Source organism: Mustelus asterias, chromosome 18 (assembly GCF_964213995.1).
Source record: "Mustelus asterias chromosome 18, sMusAst1.hap1.1, whole genome shotgun sequence".
Classification (NCBI taxonomy): domain Eukaryota; kingdom Metazoa; phylum Chordata; class Chondrichthyes; order Carcharhiniformes; family Triakidae; genus Mustelus; species Mustelus asterias.
Window position 1 is genome coordinate 88,589,930 of NC_135818.1, and position 27,548 is coordinate 88,617,477.

A 27,548-nucleotide genomic window follows, 5' to 3' on the forward strand; every position below is an offset into this window, starting at 1 on the left:
CTGTTATTCGATATATAAACCACCCCGAACCCCTCGATTAGATTCCAGTCTGTAATTCACTCCCGGGTATCTGTTATTCGATATATGGGATGATCCTTTTCTAATCACAGTGACTTCCAGATAGGTCTGAAAATCAATCTGCTTTTTAGAGGAATACATTTCTACCAGACCGAGGGGATAGGTTGAAATCTATTTGTGAAGCTGCTGTAGCGACGTTCCTCCACTGAAGGCACCATGTGTGTTTGGGAGTTGGCTCAATGTGCAGTGATGTGACTGCAGAGAGAATGCGAGGAGGCGGAGTAGGAAGAATGTAGTGAGCAGTGGCGCTGCGGTGAGTACAGTTGAGAGTGTGACTGATCAGTGGTACCTGGTATTGGGGTAAGTATTCAGACTCGGTTACCTGGCAGTCCCTCAGTGCATTTATAACTGCAGTGTGGCTGCAAGCTTTCCTATTCTTCCTCAAACGCTCTTCCTGTGTGTCCAGCCAGCTGCTGAGTGACTGCACACTGTGCTCATATTCTGTCCATGATTCAAGCAACATCCCCAAGTCCAGCATCTGCAGCGTGAGAGAGAGGATACAAAACACACAGCAAGTCATGCAACATTCTGCCCATCACCTCTGCAATGTATCCCAATCTCATTGGGACGGCACAGTGGTGCAGTGGTTAGCACTGCTGCCTCACAGCGCCAGGGATCCGGGTTCGATTCCCGGCTTGGGTCACTGTCTGTGTGGAGTTTGCACATCCTCCCCATGTCTGCGTGGGTTTCCTCCGGGTGCTCCAGTTTCCTCCCACAGCCCAAAGATGTGTGGGTTAGGCTGATTGGCCATCTTAAATTGCTCCTCAGGGTCAGGGCGACTAGCAGGGTAAATGTGTGGCCAAAACGTTGAACGTTTTCAAGAAGAAATTAGATATTACTACAGGGATAGGGCCAGGGTGGGGTTGTGGTTGGTGCAGACTCAATGGGCCGAATGGCCTCATTCTGCACTGTAGGGATTCTATGGTATGATTCTAATCCCACTCTCCTGTTTACTCAGACTACATCAAACTCCATTTCAAATTAGCCACTGACATCACAGAAACTAGAAGCAGGAGGAGGCCATTCGGCCCTTCGAGCCTGCTCCACCATTCATTTTGGTCACGGTTGATCATCAAGTTCAGTATCCTGATCCACCCCCTTCCTCCCATATCCCTTGATCCCTTTAGCCCCGAGAGTGAAATCTAATTTCTTCTTGAAATCAGACGTTTTGGCCTCAACTACTTTCGGTGGGAGTGAATTCCACACATTCACCACCCTCTGGGTGAAGAAATTTCTCCTCACCTCAGTTCTAAAAGGTTTACCCCTTATCCTCAAACTACGACCCCTAGTTCTGGACTCCCCCCACCATCGGGAACATTCTTTCTGAATCTACCCTGTCTAACCCTGTTAGAATTTTATACGTTTCTATGAGATCCCCTCTCACTCTTCTGAACTCCAGTGAATATAATCCTAACCGAGTTAGTGGCCGGAATTTTATTGCCTCGTCTGCCCCAGAATTGGTGCGAGCGAGGCTCGCGGAACGGCATTCTCTGTAGGCCTCGCGCGGATGAGCCGGTAAAATTCCAGCAAGTCTCTCCTCAGATAACAGCTGCCATCCCAGGAATCGGCCTGAGGAGGTTGCTCTCTGCTTGTCCCAGGCTGATGTTAGAAAGATGTGGGATAGGGATCGAACACCCTGGAACCGCTGTACTTTCCCCTCATCTGGCTCCAGCTGATGGCACTCACCTTCCTGTTCAGCTCCTGGGTCAGACTCTGCCACTCAAAGTTCAGAGCTCCCAGACTCTCCGCAAAGTCCGTCTTCTCACCGCGATCGCTCTCCACGTCCTGGCTGCTCATCTGAAGCACTGACTGATTAACAAAATCCACCGTCAGCTGCCAGCAGCTCACCTCCATCTGGTAACCCTTCAGCGAGGAGAAGAATTGAATCATTGAACAGGGAACCTTCTCATTTTCACATCAGACAGCAGCAGCCCTCTCACCCCCACCAGCCACAACCCCCCACCCACCCCCCAGTGATCAGCCTCTCCACACTATGCCAGGCCACATATCATTAATTAGCCTGGATATTGTCCAAGTCTTGCTGCTTCAGTATCTGAGGAGTTGCGAATGGTGCTGAACATTGTGCAATCATCGGCGAACATCCCCAATCCTGACCTTATAATGGAGGGAAGGTCATTGATGAAGCAGCTGAAGATTGTTGGGACTAGGACTCCTGCAGTGATGTCCTGGAATCACTTCAACCAACTTCCTTGTGCCAGCTATGACTCCAGCTAGTGAAGAATTTGCCCCAATTCTCACCAACTTCCACAAATATTGACTCCCTCCACCACCGACGCACAGTGGCAGGAGTGTGTACCATCTACAAGACGCACTGCAGCAACTCACCAAGACTCCATTAACAGCAACTTCCAAACCCACAACTTTGACCACCTAGGTGGATAGGGCAGCAAACACATGGGAACACCAGACTTGGAAGTCACTCACCAGAAACATAGAAGATAGGAGCAGGAGGAGGCCATTCGGCCCTTCGAGCCTGCTCCGCCATTCATTACGATCATAGCTGATCATCCAACTCAATAGCCTAATCCTGCTTTCTCCCCATAACCTTTGATCCCATTCGCCCCAAGTGCTATATCCAGCCGCCTCTTGAATACATTCAATGTTTTGGCATCAACTGCTTCCTGTGGTAATGAATTCCACAGGCTCACCACTCTTTGGGTGAAGAAATGTCTCCATACCTCCGTCCCAAATAGTCTACCGTGAATCCTCAGACTGTGATCACCATTCTGACTGGGAAATATATCACTGTTCCTACACTGTCGCTGGGTCAAAATCCCGCAATTCCCTCCTTAACAGTACTGTGGGCGTACCGGCGTACCTACACCACATGGACTTCAGCGGTTAAAGAAGGCAGCTCATCACCACCTTCTTAAGGGCAATAAATGCTGGCCCAGTAAGTGACACTCATATCCCAATAAATCAGACAACAATTCACCAGAATTGACTCTGCTATCAGAATCAGCCCTTTCCACTCCCACTCAGCCACAGGTCAATCAGACAGTTCTGCAATACTTTGTCCCTCGAAGCCCCTCACTGCGCTCTCCCCCTGCCCTCACTGCGCTCTCCCCCTGCCCTCACTGCGCTCTCCCCCTGCCCTCACTGCGCTCTCCCCCTGCCCTGCCCTCACTGCGCTCTCCCCCTGCCCTGCCCTCACTGCGTTCTCCCCCGCCCTGCCCTCACTGCGCTCTCCCCCCCCCTGCCCTCACTGCGCTCTCCCCCTGCCCTCACTGCGCTCTCCCCCGCCCTGCCCTCACTGCGCTCTCCCCCCGTGCCCTCACTGCGCTCTCCCCCTGCCCTCACTGCGCTCTCCCCCGCCCTGCCCTCACTGCGCTCTCCCCCCCCCTGCCTTCACTGCGCTCTCTCCCCCGCCCTGCCCTCACTGCGCTCTCTCCCCCTGCCCTCACTGCGCTCTCCCCCCGGCCCTCACTGCGCTCTCCCCCCGTGCCCTCACTGCGCTCTCCCCCGCCCTGCCCTCACTGCGCTCTCCCCCGCCCTGCCCTCACTGCGCTCTCCCCCGCCCTGCCCTCACTGCGCTCTCCCCCTGCCCTCACTGCGCTCTCCCCCTGCCCTCACTGCGCTCTCCCCCTGCCCTGCCCTCACTGCGCTCTCCCCCGCCCTGCCCTCACTGCGCTCTCCCCCTGCCCTCACTGCGCTCTCCTCCTGCCCTGCCCTCACTGCGCTCTCCCCCGCCCTGCCCTCACTGCGCTCTCCCCCTGCCCTCACTGCGCTCTCCCCCTGCCCTGCCCTCACTGCGCTCTCCCCCGGCCCTCACTGCGCTCTCCCTCCGGCCCTCACTGCGCTCTCCCCCGGCCCTCACTGCGCTCTCCCCCTGCCCTCACTGCGCTCTCCCCCTGCCCTCACTGCGCTCTCCCCCGGCCCTCACTGCGCTCTCCCTCCGGCCCTCACTGCGCTCTCCCTCCGGCCCTCATTGCGCTCTACCCCGCCCTGCCCTCACTGCGCTCTCCCCCTGCCCTCACTGCGCTCTCCCCCTGCCCTCACTGCGCTCTCCCCCTGCCCTCACTGCGCTCTCCCCCTGCCCTCACTGCGCTCTCCCCCCCCCGGCCCTCACTGCGCTCCCCCCCCCCCCCCCCCCCCCCCGGCCCTCACTGCGCTCTCCCCCTCGAAGGCCCTCACTGCACTCTCCCCCTCGAAGGCCCTCACTGCACTCTCCCCCTCGAAGGCCCTCACTGCACTCTCCCCGCCCCCCTGCCCTCACTGCGCTCTCTCCCCCTGCCCTCACTGCGCTCTCTCCCCCCCCCCCCCCGCCCTCACTGCGCTCTCCCCCCCCCCCCCCCCCCGGCCCTCACTGCGCTCTCTCCCCTGCCCTCACTGCGCTCTCTCCCCCCCCCCTGCCCTCACTGCGCTCTCCCCCCCCCGGCCCTCACTGCGCTCTCCCCCTCGAAGGCCCTCACTGCACTCTCCCCGCCCCCCTGCCCTCACTGCGCTCTCTCCCCCTGCCCTCACTGCGCTCTCTCCCCCCCCCCCCGCCCTCACTGCGCTCTCTCCCCCCCCCGCCCTCACTGCGCTCTCCCCACCCCCCCCGCCCTCACTGCGCTCTCTCCCCCCCCCCCGCCCTCACTGCGCTCTCTCCCCCCCCCCCCGCCCTCACTGCGCTCTCCCCGCCCCCCCCCCCCGCCCTCACTGCGCTCTCTCCCCCCCCCCCCCCCCCCCCTCACTGCGCTCTCTCCCCCGCCCGGCCCTCACTGCGCTCTCCCCCCGGCCCTCACTGCGCTCTCCCCCGCCCGGCCCTCACTGCGCTCTCCCCCCGGCCCTCACTGCGCTCTCTCCCCCCCCCCTGCCCTCACTGCGCTCTCTCCCCCCCCCCTGTCCTCACTGCGCTTCCCTCCCCCCCCCCTGCCCTCAATGCGCTCTCTCCCCCCCCCCCCCCGCCCTCACTGCGCTCTCTCCCCCGCCCGGCCCTCACTGCGCTCTCCCCCCGGCCCTCACTGCGCTCTCCCCCCTGCCCTCACTGCGCTCTCCCCCTCGAAGGCCCTCACTGCACTCTCCCCGCCCCCCCTGCCCTCACTGCGCTCTCCCCGCCCCCCCTGCCCTCACTGCGCTCTCTCCCCCTGCCCTCACTGCGCTTCCCTCCCCCCCCCCCCGGCCCTCACTGCGCTTCCCCCCGCCCTCACTGCGCTCTCCCCCTCGAAGGCCCTCACTGCACTCTCCCCGCCCCCCCTGCCCTCACTGCACTCTCCCCGCCCCCCCTGCCCTCACTGCGCTCTCCCCGCCCCCCCTGCCCTCACTGCGCTCTCTCCCCCTGCCCTCACTGCGCTCTCTCCCCCCCCCCCCCCGGCCCTCACTGCGCTCTCTCCCCCCCCCCTGCCCTCACTGCGCTCTCTCCCCACCCCTGCCCTCACTGCGCTCTCTCCCCCCCCCCTGCCCTCACTGCGCTCTCCCCCACCCCCGGCCCTCACTGCACTCTCCCCCTGCCCTCTCTGCACTCTCCCCCCCCCCCCCCCCCCGCCCTCACTGCGCTCTCTCCCCCCTGCCCTCACTGCGCTCTCCCCCCGGCCCTCACTGCGCTCTCTCCCCCCCCGCTGCCCTCACTGCGCTCTCTCTCCCCCCGGCCCTCACTGCGCTCTCCCCCACCCCCGGCCCTCACTGCACTCTCCCCCTGCCCTCTCTGCACTCTCCCCCCCCCCCCCCCCCCCCGCCCTCACTGCGCTCTCTCCCCCCTGCCCTCACTGCGCTCTCTCCCCCCCGCTGCCCTCACTGCGCTCTCTCTCCCCCCGGCCCTCACTGCGCTCTCTCCCCCCCCCTGTCCTCACTGCGCTTCCCTCCCCCCCCCCCCCCGGCCCTCACTGCGCTCTCTCCACCCCCCCCCCCCCCCCCCCGGCCCTCACTGCGCTCTCCCCCTCGAAGGCCCTCACTGCACTCTCCCCGCCCCCCTGCCCTCACTGCGCTCTCCCCCGGCCCTCACTGCGCTTCCCCCCCCTCCCTCCCCCCCTCCCCCCCTCCCCTCCCCCCCCCCTCCCCCCCCTCCCCTCCCCCCCCCCCCCCCCCCTCCCCCCCTCCCCTCCCCCCCCCCCCCCCCTCCCCTCCCCCCCCCCCCCCCCTCCCCTCCCCCTCCCCCCCCCCCTCCCCCCCCTCCCCCCCCCCCCCCCCCCCCCCCTCCCCTCCCCCCCCCCCCCCCTCCCTCCCCCTCCCCCCCCCCCCCTCCCCCCCCTCCCCCCCCCCCCCCCTCCCCCCCCCCTCCCCCCCCCCCCCCTCCCCCCCCCCTCCCCCCCCTCCCCTCCCCCCCCCCCCCCCCCCCTCCCCCCCTCCCCTCCCCCCCCCCCCCTCCCCTCCCCCCCCCCCCCCCTCCCCTCCCCCTCCCCCCCCTCCCCCCCCCCCCCCCTCCCCCCCCCCCCTCCCCCCCCCCCCTCCCCCCCCTCCCCCCCCCCCCTCCGCCCCCTCCCCCCCCCCTCCCCCCCCCCCCCTCCCCCCCCCCCTCCCCCCTCCCCCCCCCCCCCCCCCCTCCCCCCCCCCTCCCCCCTCCCCCCCCCCTCCCCCCCCCCTCCCCCCCCCTCCCCCCCCCTCCCCCCCCCTCCCCCCCCCCTCCCCCCCCCCTCCCCCCCCCCTCCCCCCCCCCCCCCCCTCCCCCCCCCCTCCCCCCCCCCTCCCTCCCCCCCCCCCTCCCCCTCCCCCCCCCCCCCCTCCCCCCCCCCTCCCCCCCCCCCCCCCCCCCCTCCCCCCCCCCCCCCCCCCCCCCCCCCGGCCCTCATGCTGAATTGATGGTTGGATATTTGGCCGTGTGACAGACATTCTGGGAGTTTCCACTTGTTTTCCTGAATCGATGGGAAGGTGTTAAGCGCTGCCTGTATCAAAGGCTTTACCTTGTATTTCTGCAGCATTAGTTTAACTTGGATACTGCTATCCAGATTCTGCAGCTCAGAGCTGTCCCCCTGTATCGAGGCCTGCACATCACTAATCCACGCTCTCAGCTGGGTGATGGCCTGACGTGAGGATAACACATCCATCTGTCTCTGCGGGAAGGAGGCAAGAGAGCAACTCAGTGCCCAAAGAAAACACCCCACACACACACAGAGATACTCCCACCCAAACACCCAGAGACCCCCCCTTACCCCTAAACACACCCAGAGACCCCCCCACCCACACAGTGATCCCCAGCCACACACACAGATACTCCCACCCAAACACCCAGAGACCCCCCCTCACCCCTAAACACACCCAGAGACCCCCCCACCCACACAGTGATCCCCAGCCACACACACACACAGATACTCCCACCCAAGCACCCAGAGACCCCCCCTCACCCCTAAACACACCCAGAGACCCCCCCCACCCACACACACACACAGTGATCCCCAGCCAAACACACACACACACAGACCCCCACCCAAACACCCAGAGACCCCCCCACCCCTAAACATACAGAAACCCCCACCCAAACCGGCCACTCTCCCTGGAGCCAAGACATTGTGCTAACCTGGTGTAGCTTCTCCTGGATGCCCGGGAGCTGGGTGGCGACCTGTGCCCACTCCTGCTCGAGCTGTGTTAAGCAGCTTCGGAGCACCCCACCCTGGGTCTGTTTCAGCTGCAGCAGCTGGCTCCCTGTGCTAATCGCTGCCATCTTCAAGGCGGACATGCCATCAACCTCCTTCCAGAACTCCTGCAGGAGGGTAAGAGAGGGGTAGAATAAAGGCCTGTACTCATCCCCATCTCAACCCTGGCATCCTCCAGTGTAGTACTGAGCATGGGGAGGAGGGGTCATCGACAGGACTGAGAGCCTCAGCTTCCACACCTGCCCGCTACCAAACTGAGGCTCCAAATCCCCAGAGTTTCCCTTTCCTCAACACCCAGCCATCCGTCTGAAAGAAACATGCTGCTCCTCAGGATCACAAATCGGGAGGAGTTTTAAAAGATATGTATTAATTCTTGGGCATGGCTAACATTGTTTACCCTACAGACTATGGTGGTGAGCCACAATTCCAGAGTGTATTTAAGAGTCAACCACATTGCTGTGGCTCTGGAGTCACATGTAGGCCAGACCAGGTAAGGACGGCAGATTTCCTTCCCTAAAGGACATGAGTGAACCAGATGGGTTTTTCCGACAATGGTTTCATGGTTATCATTAATGAGACTAGCTTCAAATTCCAGGTTTACTCATTAACTGAATTCATATTCCCACCACAGTTGATGTGGTGGGATTTGAACTCATGTCTTTAGAGTATTAGTTTGGGCCTCTCGATTACTAATCCAATGATATTAACACTATGCTGCAACCCCACTGTGGGTAGGACCTGCGACAGTCATGACAGTTGCGGGACCCCCTCCTGACTTCACCAAAGGTCACAATTAAGCAGGGCTTGTCAAATCCTGACAGTGCGTAACGGGTATAAAGTAGCTTTCGCAACACCAAATTGGGTTAGTGTGTGTTATAGTGGAATGATCTGTGGCTGTTCAATAATTTGACAGGCTGCAACGAAACAGCTCTTGCCATGGCCTTTAACCAGCTTTCCCCTCGTCAACATGGAGAGCCAGTATAGTCCTATACAGAGGGGCAACTTCCACAAGCCCTTCAATGGTGTGGGACAGTAAGAAATCTCACAACACCAGGTTAAAGTCTGACAGGTTTATTTGGTATCATGAGCTTTCGGAGCGCTGCAGGAAGGAGCTGAAGGAGCAGCGCTCCGAAAGCTCGTGCTACCAGATAAGCCTGTTGGACTTTAACCTGGTGTTGTGAGACTTCCTACTGTACCCACCTCAGTCCAACTCCAGCATCTCCACATAATGATGTGGGGGGGGCAAGGAAGGGGGTCACCATACCCGCTGGACACGAATATCCCGAGCCGGAAATCAGGGCTGGAGCTGGGATCTCCAGATAGTGTGAAAGGTGGGGATGGAAATCTGCACCGTCTGACTCGGAAATCCCCCCCAGCGTGCGACCCACCACAATGGGTAAAGCAGTGGGAATGAGGGAGATGGCTACCCGCTGAGAGGTTGCTGCTTACGAGGAAGAGCTGGAGCTGATTCCTGCTGATCTCCATCTGAGAGGGCAGGCTGACCGATTCCTGCTCCCAGTGTCTCAATCTGCCCCTGGCCGACTCCAGCCACTGACCAAGCTCATGGGACTCACGCTGGAACCTGCAAGAAAGACAACAGGTCAGGAGCAGCACGGACACAATTCAGGAACAATCAGCTCTGCATAAATCTGCAGCTTGTAGTTTTTACTTTCCAAAGGTGCACAGCACGGAGGGGTTTGTGGACAGAAATGGAGAGGAAGCAACCTGGGAGAGAAACTGGTGAAATGGGGACAGTGCTGGGTAGACAGCCTCAGCCCATTTACTATCTCTCCCTGATTTTATCCCAACCTTGTAACTCTTAATATATATTGCTACAAACAAGATTTGGGATCAGGGCAGGATGGAGCAAAATACTGTGGATGCTGGAATCTGACACAAAAACAGAAAATGCTGGAAAATCTCAGCAGGTCTGACAGCATCTAGAGAGGGAGAATAGCGCCAGAGCTCTGACTAAGCATCATCCAGACTCGAAACGTCAGCGCTATTCTCCCTTCCTAGATGCTGTCAGACCTGCTGAGATTTTCTAGCATTTTCTGCTTTTGATCTAGAAGTGCTGAGGGAGTGCCGCACTGCCAGAGCGTCAGTACTGAGGGAGTGCCACACTGCCAGAGCGTCAGTGCTGAGGGAGCGCTGCATTGTCAGAGGGTCAGTGCTGAGGGAGTGCTGCACTGTCAGAGGGTCAGTACTGAGGGAGTGCCATACTGCCAGAGCGTCAGTGCTGAGGGAGCGCTGCATTGTCAGAGGGTCAGTGCTGAGGGAGTGCTGCACTGTCAGAGGGTCAGTGCTGAGGGAGTGCTGCACTGTCAGAGGGTCAGTGCTGAGGGAGTGCTGCACTGTCAGAGGGTCAGTGCTGAGGGAGTGCTGCACTGTCAGGGGGTCACTGCTGAGGGAGTGTCACACTATTGTGTGTGCTATTGTTTGGGTGAGATGGTTAATATTTATTCCTCAAATCATGATACTGAAACAGATCACCCGCTCACTATTCACACTGCAGATTGTGGGATCTTGCTGTGCACCCTGTTTCCTGTCTGACTACAGAGTCCACACTTTAAAACTACTTCATGGGCTGCAAACAGCTTTTGGATGCCCTGAGGCTGGGAAAGGGGATATATAAATTCTATCCATCTTTACGGCAATTGTTTACTGTCCAACAAATAAAAACAGTCAGAAGTGTAGCGTGACTTTGTCACGGACCGTTTCCTGTGTTGTAGGAGCAGCTCCAGTCGGTGTAGCTCACGATTAACCTGGTTGCAGAAGGAAAGCCAGCTTTCCTCCAGGGTGCCCAGCTGGTTCTCTAGCTCAGAGCTGTTCACAATGTTCAGGAGAGCCTTTCCCTTCCTCAGGGCCTGGTCCACTCGAGCCTGATTCCCATTGAGGCTGCCCCTGATTCTCTGTCAGATTGAAGAGGAGAATTCAGTGAATTAAAACCAAAAGGGAAAACCGCTGTCCCTCCCTGTTACAGAACACCAATGGGAGAATCGCACTTTGCTTCCCGGACAGGGTCACTAACTCTGGGAGGACATTTTACCACTGACCTCCTGCCCCTCACTCTCAGAGAAGCTTCCCGTCCGCCCCTTGGCATTAGTCACGAGTATGTCTATCCTCACAGTCTTCCCCAGTCTCAAAATCGTATTGCAACCAATAAACCATTCAAAGACTTTACATCATTTTTTAATGCCTCCATGATATTACTCCTGTGATTTTGCTGGTAGCAGTGTGAGGGGAAATTGGTTTTTAAGTCCAGGATTATCTGAGGGAGATTGGAGACCTCTCCAGTTGAACAGGCCATCTCCCAAATCCAGCCTTTCACATCACCCATCTCAATAAATGTTATATATTTAAGTAGCTGCATGATTGCTTTAAGAGCCAACCACATGATTTGATGGTGATGTAATTGTTCTGTCTTAGTTTCAATTTCTGTTCTGCGCAGAGAATATCTTTCAATAAACCTGTTGTATGTTACTTTGAATCTACGCGAGCAAACCACGCCTTTTTTTTTGTTTTAAACCCACGACCCCTAACATTGTTAAGGTTTTACAAATAACCACTCCACAATCGTGCAGCCAAGCTGTAAACATAGAACAGGCTGAAAATATTCAAGAGCCTTCTCTCTTTCCCAGTATGAGCACTGAAGGAAGGTTTGAAAGATTCTAACACAGCAGCTTTGCAGCAGTCTGTGAACAGGTTCCATCAGCCCAGTGTACAATCTGGTAACTCCACAATGCAGCGTGTTCTCCATCCACCACAACCAGCAAGATGCCCCAGGGCGGGGCTCACCTGAAAGGTGCCGACGCGTTCAGCCAATCTCTCTTCTGTCTCTTCCACTAGCCCGATGGAAGGGACCGTGGAGTTCAACTTCTCCATCTCCTTCATCAGGAACGAGTGGTCCATCTCGAATTCTGCCCAAGCCTTCAGTTCCAAAAATAAAAGATGAAATAAAAACTAATGAAGCAAATTCCGTCACAGAATTCTGCATCAACGAATGAAACAGTAGTCAAGAGGAATGATTGTGACTGGGGAACATATCCCCATCTCCAACTTCCAACTCACCAAAACCAAAAATAAACTATTCAATTTCTATAGCACCATTCAGGGTTTCAAGGCCAATTAAATACTATTGCTATTGTAGGAAATGTGGGAGCTAATTTGCAGGCACAAGCTCCCACAAGCAGTCATGTGATAATGACCAAATATTCAATTATTTTACAGGCATTATTCAAGAATAAATATTGACCAAGGTGAACGTCCCTACTCTCTGTCAATCATCATCTTCGAATCTTCTACATCCACCTAAAATGGCAGATGGGGCCTCAGTTGAAAGTCTCAGATGAAAGACTGACAGGGCAACACTCCCTCAGTGGATGCGCCCAGCTGGCATTATTGTGCCCAAATCTCTAGATTCAGTTCTTTTTAAGTAGTTCTCGATGGCCACCGTCATCGGTACATCTCAGTCTCACAGTCAGGGTGCGGGTACAGCTCATGTTCTTACCTGAAGGGCAGTTTCCATCTGGACCCCCCTCAGCAGAGCCTGAGACTGAAGGGCAGTCGCCTCTTCCACCAGTTTCAACCACGGGTCCCGGCTGCGAGTTACAATCAGTTCCGGAAGGTTCCGGGAAAACTGCTCCACCAGAATCAGGTGATTCCCTAACCGACGGAAAAATAGCTGGAAAAGAAGAGGAAGCAACAAATCAATTTAATTGTTGTTAGAATTAAATATTAAGGTTATTTATTAATTAGTGTCACAAGTAGGTTTACATTAACACTGCAATGAAGTTACTGTGAAAATCCCCCAGTCGCCACATTCCGGCAGCACAGAGTGAGAACATGTGAAGGATTTAATTTGAATGCCTGAATTACTGAGAGAATCTGTGTGCTGTGGCAGCGGCTTTTAACTGTTATTGCTTTCACAACAATAGCTGGTTGCACCATGGAGTTTTTTAAATATTAATCTTCTGACTGCCTCTCCTGAAGATGCTGACTCTCACTGGGGTACAGGTTCCCTCCTCTCCTGAAGGTGCTGACTCTCACTGGGGTACAGGTTCCCTCCTCTCCTGAAGGGGCTGACTCTCGCTGGGGTACAGGTTCCCTCCTCTCCTGAAGGTGCTGACTCTCACTGGGGTCCAGGTTCCCTCCTCTCCTGAAGGTGCTGACTCTCACTGGGGTACAGGTTCCCTCCTCTCTTGAAGGTGCTGACTCTCACTGGGGTCCAGGTTCCCTCCTCTCCTGAAGGTGCTGACTCTCACTGGGGTCCAGGTTCCCTCCTCTCCTGAAGGTGCTGACTCTCACTGGGGTACAGGTTCCCTCCTCTCCTGAAGGTGCTGACTCTCACTGGGGTACAGGTTCCCTCCTCTCCTGAAGGTGCTGACTCTCACTGGGGTACAGGTTCCCTCCTCTCCTGAAGGTGCTGACTCTCACTGGGGTACAGGTTCCCTCCTCTCCTGAAGGTGCTGACTCTCACTGGGGTACAGGTTCCCTCCTCTCCTGAAGGTGCTGACTCTCACTGGGGTACAGGTTCCCCCTCCTCTCCTGAAGGTGCTGACTCTCACTGGGGTACAGGGCTGTACATAGGGAGACGTCAGTGGAGTGGTCTAAGACTGTGAATGGGGAGGGATAAGCTTTCCCTGTGGCTCCGGGGAAAGCACTCACTCCTTCCTCAGCTACTAGATTAAATCGGCAGTCACTTCCCAAATACATCGTCAGGACTCGATAGGCATGCTTTTGTTAACCTGATGCCAGTAGGTTAAGATTCCAGTTGCCAGCTCCTGGCTGGCACAGAACCAAGGGCAAGTTTCATCTCCCATCTGTCAAACTAGGTGTGAAAACCCCCTCCCAAAACAATGGGAACATTTCAAGTTCTGGACCAAGGGGGAGTTTGTTATGTTAAATACAGTTAACATTGAATGGGTAGAGGGTGTCGTTTATCTGAACTTGGTGTCATTTTTCACAATTAAATGTGTCAAAGTCTCTGCTAAAACCCGATGAGAGGGTAGACCAGGACACTGTTTTAATCAGATTGCTGCAAGGCTGCAGTTTCGGCTAGCTTCAGGACTGAAAGCCATCAAGCTGTCCCGGATTGATCTGTCTGTCCATGTGCCAAGACACCCACATCCCAATTGGAATAAAAAACAATCCCTCTCTCTTTCGGACATTTCTGGAGAACAGTGCCAGGACTAACACCTTGTAAACATTCAGAGTTAGAAGCAGCTCCATAATGTGCTTCTGTGGTGAAATGATGATCTGCTGCCCATTGCCCCTCTGTATGTGTATACACTCCCACATACTGACTAAATCCTTCAAAACTTGGCTGATGGCAAAGGTGGTTTGCGAGGAATCCATGGAAAACCAGCAGGAGCCAAAGGGATGGAATATCAAGGGTGCAACAATTAACCTTGGTATCTGACGGCTGGAGGGGGAGGGGTTGATTCCACTCCTGATCCCCATCCAGTGATGCTGCTGCAGGAAGGGGAGGATGGATGTTGAGTGATAACTCCTGTAGTTGAACATCTCACTATTTATTTTTCAGCTGCCAATCAAAGAACAGTCACTCCACTGGCTTGGCATGGCTCCTGCTCCGCAAGAAACTACAAAGGGTCGTGAGTGAAGCCAGTCCATCACTCAAACCAGCCTCCCATCCAATGAGTCTGTCTACACTTCCCGCTGCCTCAGTAAAGCAGCCAGCATAATCAAGGACCCGATGCACCCCGGACATTCTCTCTTCCACCTTCTTCCGTTGGCAAAAAAGATACAAAAGTCTGAGGTCACGTACCAACCGACTCAAGAACAGCTTCTTCCCTGCTGCTGTCAGAAGTTTGAATGAACTTACCTTGCATTAAGTTGATCTTTCTCTACACCCTAGCTATGACTGTAACACTCCATTCTGCACTCTCTCGTTTCCTTCTCTATGAACGGTATGCTTTGTATAGCGCGCAAGAAACAATACTTTTCACTGTAAATACATGTGACAATAATAAATCAAATCAAAAACCACTGCATGGATGACCCATCCCCCTTGTGGAGCTGCACCTTCCGACTGTGGGCAAACTACAACACAGCGCGAGTGAGAGTGAATACCTTATAGCTCTGTAGGTGGCTCTGGAAATCTCCAATGCTATTGGTTGGTGGCTTTGCTTCCTGGGTGACCTTGGCTTGTCCGCTGTTGAGCAGGTCCACGAGGCCCTGCACCAGACACTGGTACTGAGTGTCCAGCAGCACGCTGTACTGGAACTGTCTCTGCTGCTCTTTCAGATAAACCCTGGTGCCATCGAGGAGTTCCTTGTAACACAGAGAAAGATGCAGTCAGGCCCCAGGCATCTAAACAACCTGTATTTATATCACACTTTTCACATCAAAAATATGCCAAACACTTCTCAGGACTATCAGGAAACTTGACACTGATACAAAAGAAAATATCAACTGTTATTTAAAAACTTATCTTTTCCTGTGTTGTGAGCATCGCTGGCAAGGCCAGCATTTGTCGCCCACCCCTTCACTCTCTGGAATTGAGAAGAATGAGGGGAGATCAAATTGAGGTATACAAGATGATAAAAGGTATGGATAAAGTAGACGTGGAGCGGATGCTTCCTCTTGTGGGGCATTCTAGGACGAGAGGTCACAGTCTGAGGATAAGGGGCAGCAAATTTAAAACAGAGTTGAGGAGAAACTACTTCTCCCAAAGGGTTGTGAATCTGAAATTCGCAGCCCCAAAGTGCGGTGGATGCTGGGACAGTGAGTAAATTTAAGGAGGAGTTAGACAGATTTTTAATTGGTAAAGGGTTGAAGGGAGAAGGCAGGAAAATGGGGACGAGGAGCATATCAGCCATCATCGAATGGCAGAACAGACTCAATGGGCCGAATGGGCTAATTCTGCTCCTATATCTTATGAACTGCCCCTGAACTGATTGGCTTGCTCGGCCAATTCAGAGGGCGGTTAAGCGTCAACCACATTGCTGTGGGTTAGGATCACATGTAGAACCACAGAATCCCTACATGCAGAAAGAGGCCATTCAGCCCATCGATTTTGCACCGACTCTCTGAAAGGGCATCCCACCCAAAACCTCCCTCTGCTTAGGAACCTTCTGAGGATGTGAAAGGTGCCATAGAAATGCAACCCTTTCTTTCTTTCGATGGGTGAACGGAACTAGCTGGGAATGAGGACACAGGCAGCCAAGACTGTGCCATTGGCTCAGGATCAAGAAATCATAGAAATCATAGAAACCCTGCAGTGCGGAAGGAGGCCATTCGGCCCATCGAGTCTGCACCGACCACAATCCCACCCAGGCCCTACCCCCACATATTTCCTTGCTAATCCCTCTAACCTACGCATCTCAGGACTCTAAGGGGCAATTTTTAACCTGGCCAATCGACCTAACCCGCACATCTTTGGACTGTGGGAGGAAACCAGAGCACCCGGAGGAAACCCACGCAGACACGAGGAGAATGTGCAAACTCCACACAGACAGTGACCCGAGCCGGGAATCGAACCCGGGACCCTGGAGCTGTGAAGCAGCAGTACTAACCACTGCGCTACCATGCCGACAGGGATACTGAGCGAGTGTTGGAATCATTCAGTCTCCAGATAAATAAAATGGCAAAGATGAAGGTTTCTGCAGCCAATGAGGGACAGAGTTAGGCAATGGTGCTGAGGACAATGTTTCCAGACAGTGCTGCAGTGTAACGGGGGGTCACACGTCTTCCTACCTCCAGTGGGCTGATACCCAGAGTCGATGTGTGTTCCAGATCGTACTGTTCTCCTTCAGAAACCAGGGCCAGCCACTGCTCACTCAGAGAGTCCAAACCATCCTCCATCTTCTCCATCAACTGAGCAGTCAGAAGAGAATTAGACCAACAGAGCAGAGGCTTAATAATACAAACCCCACACACTGAGCTGTGACACTCTGATATACCCCGCACCCCTCACTGTAACACTCTGATATACCCCGCACCCCTCACTGTGACACCCTGATATACCCCGCACCCCTCACTGTCACACTCTGATATACCCCGCACCCCTCACTGTCACACTCTGATATACCCCACACCCCTCACTGTGACACTCTGATATACCCCACACCCCCTTACTGTAACACCGATATACCCCACACCCCTCACTGTGACACTCTGATATACCCCGCACCCCTCACTGTAACACTCTGATATACCCCACACCCCTCACTGTGACACTCTGATATACCCCACACCCCTCACTGTAACACACTGATATACCCCACACCCCTCACTGTAACACTCTGATATACCCCACACCCCTCACTGTGACACTCTGATATACCCCGCACCCTTCACTGTAACACTCTGATATACCCCACACCCCTCACTGTAACACACTGATATACCCCACACCCCTCACTGTAACACACACACACGTGCGCAAACACTTGCGTACATGCACACACAGATCGCAGACTTACTCATCCTCACTTGGTAAAGGCAACTTGGCAGAGAACAATGATAGCAGCAACTTACATTTATATAGTGCCTTTAACTTCAAAAACCTCCCAAGATGCTTCACAATTCTAACACTGCAAGATGAGGGACTATTAAAGCAGACTGTCTTAAAGGAGGACACAGTGATAGATCGGGATAGAGGGGTTTAGGGAGAGAATTCCAGAGCTTAGGGCCAAGGAAGCTGGAAGTATGGCCATAAATGGTGCAGTCGTTAAAATCGGGGATGCTGGAGAGGCCAGAATTGAAGAAGCACAGAGATCCTGGTGATTTTGTCGCAGAGGATTATTAGTCTGTAGAATTCTCTTGCCCAGAGCACAGAGAGGCAGGGACGTGGATTAAATTCAAGGCAGAGTAGAATTTTGGAAACATCTGCTCAACATCAACCCTATCCGATTGGGTTAAAGTATACCTTAAGTTATCAGGTATACCCTCGAGTTTGATTAATTTTAAGGAATGTGCATGGTAGGATATTGTCCAGGAAAGCATCGGAATGCAGGAGCGGAGGCAAGCACCGTTCCTGAAATGGAAGGAGATGGTGGATTTGTGTCTGGAAACTCTAGATTCCCATTTGATGCCAAAGACGTGACAAATCCAACTCAATCTCCGTGAGCAGGAAGAGGGAATGGATCAGTGCCTCGGAAACAAAGGCTGCAACAGGATCTGAAGACAATGGCTTCCCAATATTTAATTGAAGCTTTCTTTCTTTATTTGTTTATTGGAACATAGGATCGCTGGCTAGACCAGCATTTATTGCCCATCCCTAACTGCCCTTGAGAAGGTGGTGATGAGCTGAGTTCTTGAACCGCTGCAGTCCATGTGGTGTAGGTACACCCACAATACTGTTAGGGAGGGAGTTCCAGGATTTTGACCCAGCGACATTGAAGGAACAGTGATATATTTCCAAGTCAGGATGGTAAGTGACTTGGAGGGAAGCGTGCATGTGGTGGTGTTCCCGTATATCTGCTGCTCTTGTCCTTCTAGATGGTAGTGGATTTGGAAGGTGCTGTCTAAGGAACCTTGGTGAGTTCGTGCAATGCATCTTGTAGATGGTACACACTGCTGCCACTGTGTGTGGCTGGTGGAGGGAGTGAAGGAGTCGCAAATGGACAAATGTGAGGTAAAGCATTTTGGAAGGTCTAATACAGATAGGAAATATACAGTAAATGGCAGAACCCTGAGGAGTATTGATAGGCAAAGGGATCTGGGTGTACAGGTACACAGGTCACTGAAAGTGGCAATGCAGGTGGAGAAGGTAGTCAAGAAGACATACGGCAGGCTTGCCTTCATCGGCCGGGGTACTGAGTTTAAAAATTGGCAAGTCATGTTGACGCTTTATAGAACCTTAGTGAGGCCACACTTGGAATATAGTGTTCAATTCTGGTCGCCACACTACCAGAAGGATGTGGAGGCTTTGGAGAGGGTACAGAAAAGATTTACCAGGATGTTGCCTGGCATGGAGGGCATTAGCTATGAGGAGAGGTTGGAGAAACTTGGTTTGTTCTCACTGGAGCGACAGAGGTTGAGGGGAGACCTGATAGAAGTCTACAAGATTATGAGAGGCATGGACAGAGTGGATAGTCAGAAGCTTTTTCCCAGGGTGAAAGAGTCAATTACTAGGGGGCAGAGGTTTAAAGTGCAAGGGGCAAGGTTTAAAAGAGATGTACGAGGCAGATGTTTTACAGAGAGTGGTGGGTGCCTGGAATTCGTTGCCGGGGGAGGTAGTGGAAGCGGATACGGTAGTGACTTTTAAGGGGCTTGTGTCCAGTAGATGGTGGACAGGCTCTGGGGAGTCAGGAGGTGAATTACTCATGCAGGGTTCCCAGCCTCTGATCTGCTCTGGTAGCCACTGTGTTTATATGGTTGGTCTGGTTCAGTTTCTGGTCAATGGCAATCCCCAGGATATTGATAGTGGGAGATTCAGCGATGGTAATGCCACTGAAAGTCAAGCAGCGACGGTTAGATCCTCTCCTGCTGGTGGTGGTGATGGTCATTGCGTCCCACTTGTGTGGCGTGAATGTTACTTGCCATTTGTCAGCCCAAGTCTGGATATTGTCCACATCTTGTTGCATTTGAACATGGACTGCTTCAGTATCTAAGCAGTCGTGAATGATGCTGAACATTGTGCAATCATCGGCGAACATCCCCACTTCTGACCTTATGATGGAGGGAAGGTCATTGATGAAGCAGCTGAAGATGGTTGGGCCTCGGACAGTGACCCAGAGAGACTCCTGCAGAGATGTCCTGGAGCTGAGATGATTGACCTCCAACCACCACAACCATCTTCCTTTGTGTCGGGTCTGACTCCAACCAGCGGAACATTTCCCCCTTGTTTTCCATTGACTTCAGATTTGAGGCTCCTTGATGCCACACTCGGTCGAATGATGCTTTGATGTCAAGGGCTGTCACTCTCACCCCACCTCTAGCATTCAGCTCTTTTGTCCATGTTTGAACCAAGGCTGTAATGAGTGACCCTGGCGAAACCCAAACCCAAACTGAGCATCCACAAGCAGGTTATTGCTGAGTAAGTGCCACTTGATAACACTGGGCAATTTCCCACATTGCTGGGTAGATGCCAGTGATGTGGCTGTATGGGAACAGCTTGGCTAGGGGCACGGCAACTTCCAGAGCACAAATCGTCTGGACTATTGCTGGAATATGGACAATAGCCGATAGACTTTGCAGTATCCAGTGCCTTTACTGGTTAAAATAAGATACAATGGAACCAGGTGAGAGCAGTCCCATCTAACTGAGTGAGAGTGGAGAGTGGAGGAGGATGATATGATCAACCGTGTCAAAGGTTGCAGAGGGGTCAAGAAGGACGAGGAGGGAAAGTTAATTCTTGTCTTGGTCACACAGCATGTTATTTGTGAACCTTTTGGTGCTGAGAACGGGGATAGGAACCTGATTGGAAGGATTCAAACACAGTCACAGAAAAGGTGGGGTTTGGGATTTGGGAAATGATAGGATGCTCAAGGACAAGGAGGGAAAAGGGAGGTTCGAGCTGGACAGTAATTTGTAAGGATGGAGGGGTCAAGGGTAGTTTTTTTGAGGAAAGGGGTGGTCTATAGAATCATAATCAGTTTCCGTCACAGAAGGAGGCCATTTACCCATTGTAAATGTGTTGGTAAATGACAGCTGATTGGAACGGCAGGAGTAGCAGTGTGAGGAGAAGCAATGTTAACAATATCACTGCCATGGCAGCCAGGAGGGGAAGTTGGGTGATCAGCAGTTTATGGGGTTCGGGTGGAAGGACAAGATGGGCTGAGTGGGGAGAACACATTGTGAAAGCGAGGGGGTCAAACTGTCTCAATGTTTCTGGGTTAAGGGGCAGCTAACCGGCAAGAGGCATGACCAGACCTAGTTTGAGAGACAAACACGGGCACATCCTCTTTCAAAGTAAAGGTCAGCATGTGATTTATCAAACATTTGTCTGATTTATGCTTTTGTGAAGTGTCTTGTGCGATGTTTCCCAATGTTAAAAACATAGTACAGATTAAAGTTAAATGATTATAGGGCGTGTTACCTGAAGTTGTTCATCTTTGCTTTGACTCACAGACTCCAATAATTGTTTCCGAACATCAGTCCTCATCTCCAACAATGCAGCCTCGAACTGCCTCAACCTCCCCTGCAGGGTGGATACAAGCCACAAACACATGGCATGCAAGGGGTTAATGCAAATTGTACTGGTTTATATTCCAGAAAACTGTGGACAATTGCATTGAAACACCACTTAAAACCACAGACTGTTAGAATAATAATAAATAATCTGCCAACGTTAATCCAGCTCCCTCACACTGTCACTCAGTAACCCCCCTCCCTCCAGCGTCCTGTGTTACTGACTGTATCTGTACTGATGTTAATCCAGCTCCCTCACACTGTCACTCAGTAACCCCCTCTCCCCCAGCACCCCGTGTTACTGACTGTATCTCCACTGATGTTCATCCAGCTCCCTCACACTGTCACTCAGTAACACCCTCTCCCCCCAGCGTCCTGTGTTACTGACTGTACCTCTACAGATGTTAATCCAGCTGCCTCACACTGTCACTCAGTAACCCCCACTTCCCCAGCACCCTGTGTTACTGACTGTATCTCTACTGATGTTAATCCAGCTCCGTCACACTGTCACTCAGTAACCCCCTCTTCCCCAGCACCCTGTGTTACTGACTGTATCTCTACTGATGTTAATCCAGCTCCTTCACACTGTCACTCAGTAACCCCCCTCCCCCCAGCGTCCTGTGTTACTGACTGTATCTGTACTGATGTTAATCCAGCTCCTTCACACTGTCACTCAGTAACCCCCCTCCCCCCAGCGTCCTGTTACTGACTGTATCTGTACTGATGTTAATCCAGCTCCCTCACACTGTCACTCAGTAACCCCCTCTCCCCCAGCACCCCGTGTTACTGACTGTATCTCTACTGATGTTAACCCAGCTCCCTCACACTGTCACTCAGTAACCCCCTCTCCCCCAGCACCCCGTGTTACTGACTGTATCTCTACTGATGTTAATCCAGCTCCTTCACACTGTCACTCAGTAACCCCCCTCTCCCCAGCACCGTGTTACTGACTGTATCTGTACTGATGTTAATCCAGCTCCCTCACACTGTCACTCAGTAACCCCTCTCCCCCAGCACCCTGTGTTACTGACTGTATCTGTACAGATGTTAATCCAGCTCCCTCACACTGTCACTCAGTAACCCCTCTCCCCCAGCACCCTGTGTTACTGACTGTATCTGTACTGATGTTAATCCAGCTCCCTCACACTGTCACTCAGTAACCCCTCTCCCCCCAGCACCCTGTGTTACTGACTGTATCTGTACTGATGTTAATCCAGCTCCCTCACACTGTCACTCAGTAACCCCTCTCCCCCCAGCACCCTGTGTTACTGACTGTATCTCCACTGATGTTAATCCAGCTGCCTCACACTGTCACTCAGTAACCCCTCTCCCCCCAGCACCCTGTGTTACTGACTGTATCTGTACTGATGTTAATCCAGCTGCCTCACACTGTCACTCAGTAACCCCTCTCCCCCAGCACCCTGTGTTACTGACTGTATCTGTACTGATGTTAATCCAGCTCCCTCACACTGTCACTCAGTAACCCCTCTCCCCCCAGCTCCCTGTGTTACTGACTGTATCTGTACTGATGTTAATCCAGCTCCCTCACACTGTCACTCAGTAACCCCCCTCTCCCCAGCACCCTGTGTTACTGACTGTATCTGTACTGATGTTAATCCAGCTGCCTCACACTGTCACTAATTCAGCCACAACTAAAGTCTCCTGTTATTATTAACTGAAATGGTTGATTTTGCAATAAAGCAGTAAGAGACACGGCGCTGTTTAAAGGGGATGGTTAAAGGATTGGGGTGACAGTGCAATACTGCAGCAGGTTTGAGAATAGTGAGTCACTATAACAGGAATGAGAGTATATCTGTACTTACCTGGTACTGTCTGATCTGACTCACTCCATCCCTCAGTGACTGCCTCACTGTGGAATGGACGGCCTGCAGCTGCTTCAGCCTGCTCTGTAAACTGGCCAGATACCCCGTGGCCTGGGGGAAGATACCCGCAGGTACATCCCCTTGGCCTAGCACACACCTCTGCTCACTCAGCTCCTGCTGGAGTCTCTCCAGGGTTGCGGCCAGTCGCTGCAATATACAATAATCAAACACATCAGCTTCCTCAGCACCACAACCAGTGAGCAACCATCACCCAGGCTAACAGGCTGAGCATCTTCCATCCCCTGACTTTCGTCCCAGTCTGTTTTACTGACCAACATGGCCAGCTGGATGCTGCCTTTGCCTCCAATACGAAAGAGAAGAGTTCAAGCTCCACTGCAGGTGCTGGAGCTCAGAATCTGGGTTGACATAGACAGTACAGAACGGAGAGGGTGCCGCCTTGCCACCTGAGCCCCTCGAGTAGATTCCAGTCTGTAACTCACTCCCGGGTATCTGTTATTCTATATATAAACCACCCCAAACCCCTCGATTAGATTCCAGCCTGTAACTCACTCCCAGGTATCTGTTATTCTATATATAAACCACCCCGAACCCCTCGATTAGATTCCAGCCTGTAACTCATTCCCGGGTATCTGTTATTCTCTATATGAACTCGATTACATCCCAGTGTTTGGATTGTCTCCATTCTTTCCTGTGTAACTGTGATACACCCATGCTGTGAATGGTTACCTGCTGACACTGCAGCTGCTCTTCAGCCTCCTCAATAGGTGCAGAGCTGGAAGAGGGAATTCCCTCCTCCAGAGTGTCTAACCAGTGGCTGATCCCAAGGAGGGCATCCTGCAAGCTTTTCTCCAGTTTCAGTCGTTCATCTTGATTAATGTGCCCCTGAGAAGTGTGACAGGATAACAAAGAGCTGTTAAAATGCGAATATCCCACAACGTACACAGCCTCCATGATGCAGTTTGCCTTGGTTACACAGAATAAAGCTCCCTCCACACTGTCCCCATCAAACACTCCCAGGACAGGTACAGCACAGGGTTAGATACAGAGTAAAGCTCCCTCTACACTGTCCCCATCAAACACTCCCAGGACAGGTACAGCACGGGGTTAGATACAGAGTAAAGCTCCCTCTACACTGTCCCCATCAAACACTCCCAGGACAGGCACAGCACGGGGTTAGATACAGAGTAAAGCTCCCTCTACACTGCTCCCATCAAACACTCCCAGGACAGGTACAGCACGGGGTTAGATACAGAGTAAAGCTCCCTCTACACTGTCCCCATCAAACACTCCCAGGACAGGTACAGCACGGGGTTAGATACAGAGTAAAGCTCCCTCTACACTGTCCCCATCAAACACTCCCAGGACAGGTACAGCACAGGGTTAGATACAGAGTAAAGCTCCCTCTACACTGTCCCCATCAAACACTCCCAGGACAGGTACAGCACAGGGTTAGATACACTCTCATAGCCGGTCACCCATTGAACAGGAAGGATTTGATGCTAGACTGGTTACAGAGGAGTTTTATGAGGATGATCCCAAGAATAGAAAATTCTCACTGATACAGAAAATTGAAATCCCACCCACCACCTCTCCCACGCAGTGATCTCAGGTCCCCCCCCCCCCCCCCCCTCCCCGCGCAGTGATCTCTGGTCCCACCTCTCCCCGCGCAGTGATCGCGGGTCCCCCCTCTCCCCGTGCAGTGATCGCGGGTCCCCCCTCTCCCCGTGCAGTGATCGCGGGTCCCCCCTCTCCCCACACAGTGCTTTCTGGTCTCCCCCTCTTCCCCAGCAGTGAGTGCTGATCCCATCTCTGCCCGCGCAGTGATTGCAGGTCCCCCCTCTTCCTGCGCAGTGATTGCAGGTCCCCCCCCCCCTCTCCTCGCACAGTGATCTCTGGCCTCACCTCTCCCCGCATTGGGGTGGTGATGGTCTGTTGTGCCAACTCTTGCAGTTTGCTCAGCCACATGTTCAGCTCCTGTTCTGCCAGTGGTGAAGTAGATTTGGTTCCATGGACACGGTGCAGACCCCCAGCTGTGACCGACACCTGAAACAATACCATGGGCATGTCAAAGAACAGGAAAACTTTCATTTCTGTAGCGCCTTGAATAATCTCAAAGTGCTTCACAGGGAATGAATTATTTTTGAAGTACAGACCCTGATGCAATGTTGGAAAATCCACAAGCGATTTGTTGAAAGCAAGCTCCACAAACCAGAGTGAGAATATTTGAGTGATTTGGATTGAGGAACAAAGAGATCCCCCTTGCCCTTTTACACAATTATGTAATAGAATGTTTTTATAGCTCTTGGGGCTAAAGGGATCGAGGGATCTGGGGGAAAGGCGGGATCGGATTATTGAATGTGATCAGCCATGATCATAATAAATGGCAAGGCAGGCTCGAAGGTCCGAATGGTCTACTCCTGCTTCTAGTTTCTATGTTTCCATAGAATCTCGTACACAAACTCGACAGCACAGCCAGGTTAATGTTTCAGCCCTCAGCACTTCATGCCGGTGTCAGTCTGAATTATGTGTTTAAGTTTCTGGAGGGGGACTTGAACCCACAAACTCCTGGCCCCCAGAGACTTCCTGTAAATATCAACAAACACACAGAGGACACCTTTTCTAACAGCCGCACAGTTGCAGGAACTCCTGTAATGAGAAATCTGTCCCAGAATCTCTTGGGAATGTTATATTCAGACATCCAAAGATTAACAGCATAGAAAACGTTGAATTGACATAGTGAATAATCCGCTGGTAGGTTAGCAAGCCTAGAAATGCTTCATGAGGCCAGTGCCTGGGTGAGCCAGGTCTCCCAGCGTGGGGTCACAGTGTGTACACTCAGAGGTGGTGAAGATTTCTCTCGCAACCCAGTACCTTTCATAAACAAAGAGCTCCCTCTTTTGTAGAGCTACAGTAAAAGCATTTTCTAAACCATTCCAGTCAATTCCCAGCTCTGCTCCCAGTTACAGCTGCTCTATACGAGGATGAGGAATATTGATGGAGGGGTGAGGAGAGGAGCTGCTCCATTCGCCGGAGGATCAGTCAGCTGAGGGCATTGATATAAGATCATTTGTAAGAGAACGAGAGAAGACATGTTATCAAAACACTTTTTGTTATGCGCTCATCAGCACAAATGCAAGAATTTCAGATAATCAGAGGAGTTCATAAAGTGGCTCGGTTACACGTGTTCGAAGTGAAATACGTTCATACACGGCACCCCTTCCCGACAAACAGCAGGAACATTTTCAAGCCTTGCACTTTCTCCGAACTGCCCAGGAGCTTGGAGAGCCAATAGTTCCCCATTGCTTTCTCCATGGCAACGTCTCACCCAATCAGAGTCGGCTTCCCAACCAATTAGAACTCAATTTCTCCTGTAGTGTAAACTGTTTGGTTGTTTAAAATTTGGCATTCTGGTGTTTATCCTGATAAGTGGAAGATTAAAAACTTCAGCAAAAATCAAGAAGTTGAGAAAACATTTTCTCTGCAGTGTGCTGTGATCTGGACTGGAATCCCTGAAAGGATGGTGAAAGCTGATCCAAAAGTAACTTCCAAAAGAGAATTAGATCAACATTTGAAGGGGAAAGTCTTTTTATTCATTCATGGGACATGGGCGTCGCTGGCTGGCCAGCATTTACTGCCCATCCCTAGTTGCCCTTGAGAAGGTGGTGGTGAGCTGCCTTCTTGAATCGCTGCAGTCCACGTGCTGTGGGTTGACCCACAATGCCGTTAGGGAGGGAATTCCAGGATTTTGACCCAGCAACTGCGAAGGAACGGCGGTATATTTCCAAGTCAGGATGGTGAGTGGCTTGGAGGGGAACTTGCAGGTGGTGGTGTTCCCATGTATCTGCTGCCCTTGTTCCTCTAGATGGAAGTGGCTGTGGGTTTGGAAGGTGCTGTCTAAGGATCTTTGGTGAATTGCTTCAGTGCATCTTGTAGATAGTACACACTGCTGCTACTGAGTGTTGGCAGTGGAGGGAGTGGATGTTTGTAGATGTGGTGCCAAACAAGCGGGCTGCTTTGTTCTGGATGGTGTCACGCTTCTTGAGTGTTCTTGGAGCTGCACCCATCCAGGCAAACAGGGAGTATTATAGAATCATAGAAACCCTACAGTGCAGAAAGAGGCCATCTGGCCCATCAAGTCTGCACCGACCACAATCCCACCCAGGCCCTACCCCCATATTCCTACACATTTACCCGCTAATCCCTCTAACCTACGCATCTCAGGACACTAAGGGGCAATTTTAGCATGGCCAATCAACCTAACCCGCACATCTTTGGACTGTGGGAGGAAACCGGAGCACCCGGAGGAAACCCACGCAGACACAAGGAGAACGTGCAAACTCCACACAGACAGTGACCCAAGCCGGGAATCGAACCCAGGACCCTGGAGCTGTGTAGCAACAGTGCTAACCACTGTGCTAGCGTGCCGCCAAGTATTCCATCTCACTCCTGACTTGTGCCTTGCAGATGGTGGATAGGCTTTTTGGGGTCAGGAGGTGAGTTACTCATCGCAGTATTCCCAGCCTCTGACCTGCTCTTGTAGCCATTGTGTTTGTGGCGAGTCCAGTTGAATTTCTGGTCAATGGTAACCCCAAGGATGTTGACAATGGGGGATTCAGTGATGGTTACACCATTGAATGTGAATGGGCAGTGGTTAGAGTGTCTCTTATTGGTGATGGTCATCACCTGGCATTTGTGTGGTGCGAATGTTACTTGCCACTTGTCAGCCCAAGCCTGGATATTGTCCAGATCTTGCTGCATTTGGACATGGACCTCAGTATTGTGGGGAAAGAACGGGAGACTAATTAGATATTAATTTGATCTTTGGGTCCTCACTGTCCATGGGGTTGGTGCCAGAGGACTGGAGAGTGGCGAATGTTGTTCCGCTGTTTAAGAAAGGGAATAGAAATGACCCTGGTAATTATAGATCGGTTAGTCTTACTTCGGTGGTTGGTAAATTGATGGAAAAGGTCCTTAGGGATGGGATTTACGACCATTTAGA

The 27,548-nt window shown here is 53.0% G+C and overlaps 1 protein-coding gene across 6 annotated transcripts in view; it reads right to left on the reverse strand.

The window, feature by feature from the left end:
• Positions 1–27,548, reverse strand: part of LOC144507345 (nesprin-2-like) — a 316,785-nt gene that overhangs the window by 84,076 nt on the left and 205,161 nt on the right. For all 6 annotated transcript variants that reach the window (XM_078234517.1, XM_078234521.1, XM_078234520.1 and 3 more), the window contains 14 exons: positions 24,452–24,592; positions 23,276–23,431; positions 22,529–22,735; positions 20,614–20,715; positions 16,326–16,445; positions 14,700–14,900; positions 12,118–12,291; positions 11,406–11,537; positions 10,323–10,519; positions 9,057–9,189; positions 7,532–7,714; positions 6,918–7,067; positions 1,765–1,941; positions 401–556 (listed from right to left, as the gene is read on the reverse strand). In XM_078234517.1, the coding sequence (XP_078090643.1) occupies positions 401–556; positions 1,765–1,941; positions 6,918–7,067; positions 7,532–7,714; positions 9,057–9,189; positions 10,323–10,519; positions 11,406–11,537; positions 12,118–12,291; positions 14,700–14,900; positions 16,326–16,445; positions 20,614–20,715; positions 22,529–22,735; positions 23,276–23,431; positions 24,452–24,592 (2,229 nt within the window). The remainder of the gene's footprint in view (positions 1–400; positions 557–1,764; positions 1,942–6,917; positions 7,068–7,531; positions 7,715–9,056; positions 9,190–10,322; positions 10,520–11,405; positions 11,538–12,117; positions 12,292–14,699; positions 14,901–16,325; positions 16,446–20,613; positions 20,716–22,528; positions 22,736–23,275; positions 23,432–24,451; positions 24,593–27,548) is intronic.